Source organism: Momordica charantia (assembly GCF_013281855.1).
Source record: "Momordica charantia cultivar OHB3-1 chromosome 2 unlocalized genomic scaffold, Mcharantia_2.0 BLBB01000002.1, whole genome shotgun sequence".
NCBI lineage: Eukaryota > Viridiplantae > Streptophyta > Magnoliopsida > Cucurbitales > Cucurbitaceae > Momordica > Momordica charantia.
This window is the reverse complement of record NW_028275160.1, coordinates 10,124,034-10,131,638: the sequence shown is the minus strand read 5'-3', so window position 1 is coordinate 10,131,638 and position 7,605 is coordinate 10,124,034. Positions and strand designations below refer to the sequence as shown.

The following is a 7,605-nucleotide window of genomic DNA, read 5'->3' as shown; positions in this document are numbered from 1 at the left end:
TCAACTATATTATTATTGTTTGGATTATGTGTTTATCAAGAGTATATTAGACTTTTGTTTTATTCCGTATGTGTTAGCCTTCAAATTTTGTTATTTTTACAAATGGCTACTTTTACAAATTTCTATTATTATTATTATTGTTATTTATTTACGCTACTTTTTGAAACTGACTCATTTTTATATGATGTCTCGCTCAAGAGTGATGCTCCCTTGAGGCATCTTTTTTAATAATGAAATATTTTTTAGTACAACATGTGGGGGTGGGGATCGAATTTACAGCCTCTTGATTGGAGATATGTATCAATTACTCTTGACCTATGTCGTTTTCGCTTTTTAATAATGAAATTAGTAGGCATGTTTTTCAAAATATTGAAGCTATAATCTTGGAAATTGCACATTTATTTGTAGGTTCTAAATCTAGGAAGTTGGTTATTTTATGAATAAGTTTTAACAAACTTGCAAGAAACACATGCGGTATTTTTTGTTTTATTTTAGTATATAGGAAATAAAGTTGGATAAATTTAATTAAATGTGTCATAATTAAACCATTATCTAAGTAAAACTGATATATCTCTTCTAAAAATAAAAAAATTGATATATCATTTTCAACAGGGCAGCAAATATATGTTTTAAATTTGCATTTAAATAGATTTGCATTTTGTTTCATTGAGATAGATAGGTTTGAGTTGGCATATTTCATCCAACAACACTTGGAGTTGGATTAAATGACCCTGAAAAATATTAATTGTTTTTTTTCTTCAATATTTTTAAGAAAAAATAAATAATAAACACAATTTTTTTTCTCTAATGGACAATAATAATATGTTGTTATTTATTTTTCTTGCATAAACCATGGTTGATCTTTGCTTAGTTTTTTTGTTCTCAAACTTCTCAATTAAGCAAAACATTATAAAGAGCAATGGAATCAATTCCCAAATCAACTTACGTCTGTATTGAAATTTTCTACCCAATGTATAGACATGAAAAAAAAATGTTACATTCGAGAAATATAAGAACATGAAACTTAACATTTAATGGGGTGCTGGCAAATTGTAGTATTAAAATGTTGATGGTAACAGTTGGGTTGAAGGTAAATAGAAAATTCCACTAGCTAATTGATGATAATATTTTGAAGGTGCAAATGATAGATTTAGTACCTAAAGAGAGAGAGAAAAATATATATATATATATAGCTCGATAAAAAAGGAGTTATTTAGTGGTAGAAAATGAAAGAGTATTAACTCATGTAATTCCAAAACTTTTGATATTAAAAAATTAAAATAATTAAATGTTATAGTTATTGAATTAATTTAAGTTAAATCAAAACATTTACTATTACATTTTGTTTATGCAAGGATATGCACAACAGTGTATTTCTGATTGCAGCTCGAACTCGGCCTCCGGACCGATCTGAATACTTGGGCTGACCTGCACAAAAAGGTGAGCACTCCGACGATCAAGTCAGTATAGGTCGGATTCCCAGTTTAGTTCGAGGTCAGAAATCATCGTCCCTGATCGTGGAGTGAAGTCCTCTACTTATGGGTGGTAGTCCCGCCAATCTCGCAACTGATACACCCGGTAATCTAAGGATCGTCGGTTACACCCGATAATCTCGGGACCGACGATTATGCCCGATAATCACGCCGCTGACAGTAGTTCGCCTCGGCCCCCACCGAGCTTCTCGGTAGGTCGGACCTCGGCCAGATTCACCTCGGCCCTCATACTTAGCATCTGTCAACGCCAGTAGTGGTGATCTCGGCCGTCCGAGCTGGGCATGGCTCATGAGTCATCTTGAAGCACCAATAGGGGTCCTCCACGTGTCCAGGGTATTCTCTTCCCCAAACATTGGCCCCCTCTCTGTCTGGTCCGATCTCAACCTGGCAGAGAAGTTCATTCGATTCGCTTTGGACGCGTGGCGACTTCCTATTCGTGGGAAAATATAACCGTTGCGGTAGATTTATCGTCGGAATATTCAAATATTCCGATGCTTCGGATCTCAGGGAGGATCCTAGCCGCTCGTTGATTACACGTGTACGGTGGGGAAATTTTTCCGATGGGCTATAAATGCCCCCAATCCTTCAGGTCATACCTTACGTTCCCTGAATTCTTGGAGTTCGATCTGAAGGCAGCTCGAACCCTTGGTAGGTCGGTCTCTTCCCTCACTTTCTCTTTCGAACGTAGTTGCCATGTCGTCCTCTTTTAGCAGCAACTTAGGATCCGATGAGGATTTAGCTCATAGGTTAGAGTCCGAGCTCGAGGAGATAGAAAACTTTAGACTCTCCGATGACGGGGAGGATAGTGATGCCTCCACCTCAGGTCAGGGTTTGGAATACCCTTCTAGGATACCCGAGCACTACCTTGGATCCCTTCGTAGGGGGTTCGCTATCCCTGAGAACATCCTCCTCAGGATTCCGGAAGAGGGGGAGAGAGACAATCCTCCAGAGGGATGTGTCACTTTCTACTTCAAAATATTTGAGTACGGCCTCAGACTTCCCCTTCACCCTTTTGTCCAAGAATTTATCTTCCGGACTGGGTTGGCTCCGGCTCAAGTGGCCCCCAATGGGTGGGGTGTCATTTTCGCTTTGGCCATCCTTTTTTGGCTACGAGCTCGGGATAGTGAGGAGGCCGAGCTGTTGGACGTAGACCAGCTCCTCGCGTGCTTCGAAGCGAAAAGGATAGCTAAGAAGCCTGGTCGGTTCTATATGTGCGCAAGGAAAGGCGCATGCGGTATAGTTAAGGGGCCGACCTCCATCAAGGGATGGGTGAGGAAGTGGTTCTACGCTTCTGGGGAATGGCTCGCAAAGGACGAGTCAGGTCGTTCCTTCTTTGACGTCCCCACTAGGTTTGGGAACCTAGGTACGGAGTAGTTCTTGCTTTTTTGTAATTTTCTTTTCTGTCATTCAGGTCTAACTTAGATTTTGTCTTCGTGCAGTTTCAATCCGACCAGTCTCCGAGCTTACGCAAGCCTCCTTCGACACGTTGAAATATTACAAGGAGCGCTTTCTGAGGGGTAGGAAGGTCGGAACTCTGGTGACCGACGAGCTGCTGCTTGAGTCCGGGCTGCTAGATTACAACCGTGCAGTTCGTCCCACCGAATCCTCAAGGCCGAACTCCGAACTTGGTATGCCGAGCTTGCCTCCCCCCTTTCTCCTCTAACCTTGTGTTGACCCCTGTTTTTATTTTGCAGCCATGGTTTGCGGATTTGCAAGCAGCGTGAAGCGCAAGTCCAAGGGCCGAGCCCATGCTCTTGAGGCCGCCCAGAGTTCGAAACCTGCCACCCCTGTCGTGGCAGGACCTGCCTCGGAAGATCCAGCCCCAGTGATCGAGCTGGAGTCTTCTGGGGGTCCCTCGAGGGAGAAGCGCCCAAGGGATCAGATCGAGGCGGTGGACACCCTGCCGTTGGGCGAGGAGGTGAGTGAGGAAGTCCCTCTGAAGCGAAGGAGGAAGAAAAAGAAGACGATCTCCCCCTTGGAGGCCGGAGCTTGCGGGGTCTTGCCTGCGAGTTTCGCAGATCGGGTGGATGATCCTGCGGCCAGGATGGGCGGGACGTCCGACGTGACGGCACGGTTCAGAGTTCAGCCGTCAAGTGCCGGGGTGAGGGACCAGGTATCCCACATCTCGGCTGCAAGTTTGGACCGCTGCCTAAGGAGGGCGTCCAAATTTGTGAGCGACCCAGGGTCCGTTCTGCAGAGGACCATCGACTACGCCGCTGAGGTAAGACTGGTGTCCATTTTGGCTCAATTTACCTAACAGGTAGCTCGGTCTAACTTTCTTCTTTGTACCTTTTCTCAGGCGTTTGTCGCTTCCATTCAATCGGCTCTGGCTGTAAAGGCCGAGCTGGATGGGAGGGAAGTTTTGGCAGCGAGGGAGAAAGAGGAGTTCTCTGCTGCCTTGGAGGTTGCTTCCTCCACCATGAAGGATGAGCTGCTGAAGGCTCACTCTGAGGTGGAGATTTTGAAGGCCGAGGTGGAGACCCAGGCCGAGCTGCTGAAGAAGGAAGAGGACAGGCGCAAGGCCCAACTCCGAGCTGCCCACGCTATCACCAGGGGCTTGGAGAAGGAGAATGATGACATGCTCCAGGCGCTTGAAGCGAAGGATAAGGAGCTGGAGCATGCGACTGCCGAGCTGGAGACGGCGAAGGAGCATCTCAGCAATGGAGTCCTACTAGAGGAGACGCAGCATCCTGACTTCGATGGATTTGCCAAGGACTTCTCTGACGCAGGCTTCAAGTTCCTCATGAAGGGCATTGCTTCCGACATGCCTGACCTTCAGATCGATCTCAGCGGTCTGAAAAAGAGGTATGCCGAGAAGTGGGCGTCTGGGCCTGGCGGCACCCTTGGCCCCCAAGCGTTGGTGGATCAGTATGTCAGAGATCTGGACTCTGACTACTCTGATCTCGAAGAGGACCAGGTCGGCACCGCACAGGAGGGCGCTCCTCAGGCGGATTCTTAGGCGATCATCCTTCATGAGGCTTTTCTCTGTCTCTCTTCTCTTCCTTTCTTGTTTGCAAGTGTCAGGGCAGAGCTGCAAGGTCTATAAGCCTTGGCTCTGCTCTCCATTCAATAAAGAGGCTCCCATTTGTTTCTACTTTGTTGTCGGCAACATCTTTTCTTTGCTTTTTCTTTGAACTGTCACCTCGCACCTCTTACTTTTGAGGTCGCGCCTTTAATTAAAATAATTTGAAAGTTTGAATTTGAATCTCTGTCTAGCATTCGATGCATTGCACCAACTCTGGATTTTTTAACATCGCACCCTTAACTTGAAAACGTTAAAAGGCTAAAATCCTAAGTCCGTAGCTATTCTTCACATCGCTCCTCGTACCCCTAAGTTCGGAGGCTTGACCATTTTGAACTTTTCACATCGTCCCTTTACCTTGAAGGTATGTGTTTCACATCGTCCCTTTACCTTGAAGGTAGGTTTGAATTTTAAGTTCATCAGCGGTTTTGGCATCGCACCTCGTACCCTTAGGCTTTGGAGGATTGAATTTGAACCGACTGCTGGAATACGACCGTGTGGGAGTCCGTGGCCCCCATTTAATTTCTGGTCGAACCCGGAATCATGAAATTAAATCATCACATTTATTCCGATCATAATTCTTTTGAAACAGTGTTTATAGATTCATTGAAAATCCTTCCGACATTTCAAGGATAATAACGCTTCAGGTGCTCCGCATTCCACGGGTGCGCGAGGACGTCTCCTTGCAGATCGGCCAATACGTACGTCCCAGGTCGAACTATGCCCTTGACGTCAAACGGGCCCTCCCAGGCCGGATCAAGGGCACCCACATGGGTTTGGACCCTCCTTAAGACCAGATGTCCGACCTGAAAGGTCCGAGGTCGAACGCGGGCGTTGTAATGTCTGGCCATTCTGCCCTGATATTCCGCCAGGCGTAGCTGGGCCATTGCTCTTCTTTCTTCCAACAAGTCGAGGTTGAGGAGCAGCGCTTCCTCATTTGCCGTAGGCTCGTAATGCTCTACTCTGTCAGATGGCATGCCGATCTCAACCGGGACTACAGCTTCGGAGCCGAAGGCCAGGGAGAACGGGGTCTCACCCGTCGATTCTCTTTGGGTGGTCCGGTACGACCATAGAATCTCTGGTAGCTCCTCGGCCCACCTGCCTTTCTTGGAGTCCAGTCTAAGTTTGATGCCTCGCTTGATGATCTTGTCGACTGCCTCCACCTGCCCATTTGCTTGCGGATGTGCGGGGGACGAGCTAAGGTGACTTATGCCGAGCTTGCTGCAAAAATCTTTGAACTTGGCGTTGTCAAACTGCTTCCCATTGTCTGTCACAATGGCCTGCGGTATACCAAAACGACATATGATATTTGTCCATACGAAGGACGTGACTCTGGATTCCGTTATGTGGGAGAGCGCCTCGGCCTCGGCCCACTTTGTGAAGTAATCCACAGCAACCACAGCGAACTTGGTCTGGCCCTTGCCCAAAGGGAAAGGACCAATGATATCTACCCCCCACTGCGTGAATGGCCACGGGGCCGAGATGGGGGTGAGCAGCTCGGGAGGTTGGTGGATTATGGTTCCGTAGCGTTGGCAATTGTCGCAAGTTCAAACGAACTTCTTGGCGTCCTGGCTGAGGGTCGGCCAATAGTATCCTTGTCGGATCACTTTGGCTGACAGCGACCGGGCGCCTGAGTGATTGCTGCACACTCCTTCGTGGATCTCTCTGAGGACGTACAGGCCCTCTTCAGGGGTTAGGCATCTCAATAGGGGCAGGGAAAAGCCGCGTCGGTACAATGCTCCACCTCGGACAACGAACCGAGCTGCTCGCCTTGCCAACTTTCTGCGCTCCTTGGGGTCTTGTGGTGAGTTGCCCCTAATGAAGTCCGCAATCGGGTCCATCCATGAGGATTCTGGAGCGCCGATCTCCATCAGATCTGGCTTTGAGATCGAGGGATTATCTAAGATCTCGACGGGGACCGACCTGGCCAGGTCGGTCTCGTATGCCGATGCTAACTTGGCCAAGGCGTCCGCATTAGAATTTTCTACTCGTGGAACCCGGCTTACTTCGTAAGTTCGAAACTGGGCGAGGTACGATCTGACCTTGTCCAAATACTTCTCCATTCAGGTGTCTTTGACTTGGTACTCGTCCTTGATCTGGCTTACAACCAGCTGTGAGTCACTGAAGACCTTAACACAAGAGGCCCCCAATGCTCTAGCGATTCACAGGCCGACAATAAATGCTTCATACTCAGCCTCGTTGTTAGAAGTCCGGAAGCCGAACCGCAAGGCATACTCAAATCGCTCGCCTCCTGGTTCGAGCAAGAGGACCCCGGCTCCGCACCCCTTCTCATTAGAGGATCCGTCAACATAGATTGCCCACGGTAGGTCGGACTCGCTCAGCTCGGAAGGTGGTGTGAGCTCGGCTATGAAATCTGCTGCTGCTTGTCCTTTCAACGCAGTTCTAGGTTCGAACTGGATGTCGTACTCACTTAGCTCCATTGCCCACTTCATCAGGCGTCCAGAAGCTTCTGGCTTATGGAAGATGCTTTTTCGGGGCAAGTTAGTGAGCACCACCACCGTATGGGCTTGAAAGTATGGTCTAAGCCGTCGGGGCGAGGTGACTAAAGCGAGAGCCAACTTCTCCATCTGAGGGTATCTAGTCTCAGCTTCGGTCATAGCCTTGCTTGTGTAGTAGACCGGGTTTTGCCGCGCTTCCTCTTGCCTGATTAGGGCCGAGCTGACGGCACTATCAGACACTGCTAAGTACAATTGGAGCTTGTCCCCCGGCATGGGCTTGGCGAGCAAAGGTGCCGAACAGAGGTAGCTTTTCAATTGCTGAAATGCTTGTTCGCACTCCGCTGTCCATTCAAATGGCCCTTTCTTTCGTAGGACTTTGAAGAAAGGAAGGCACTTATCTGTCGATCTTGAAACAAACCGGTTCAGGGCCGTAATCCTGCCATTGAGGCACTGAAGCTGCTTCAGCGTCTTAGGTGCCTCCATCTCGATCACGGCTTTAATCTTTTCGGGGTTGGCCTCGATTCCCCGGTTGTTCACCATGAAGCCAAGGAATTTTCCCGAAGAGACTCCGAAGGCACATTTAGCTGGGTTGAGCTTCATTTGATATGCCCTCAGAACCTCGAAGGCTTCG

The 7,605-nt window shown here is 48.0% G+C and overlaps 1 protein-coding gene across 2 annotated transcripts; it reads left to right on the top strand.

The window, feature by feature from the left end:
• Positions 1 to 1,387: 1,387 nt before the first annotated feature.
• LOC148212784 (uncharacterized) lies at positions 1,388 to 4,587 on the top strand. 2 transcript variants are annotated; one of them, XM_088120636.1, is made up of 4 exons: positions 1,388 to 2,141; positions 2,933 to 3,121; positions 3,188 to 3,714; positions 3,793 to 4,587. In XM_088120636.1, the coding sequence occupies exons 1-4, from the start codon at positions 2,054 to 2,056 to the stop codon at positions 4,450 to 4,452; spliced, it is 1,464 nt and encodes a 487-aa protein (XP_087976762.1). In that variant the 5' UTR covers positions 1,388 to 2,053; the 3' UTR covers positions 4,453 to 4,587. The 2 variants fall into 2 exon arrangements, with proteins under 2 accessions (XP_087976762.1, XP_087976761.1); XM_088120635.1 differs by having other exon boundaries at positions 1,388 to 2,856.
• The last annotated feature ends 3,018 nt before the right edge of the window (positions 4,588 to 7,605 follow it).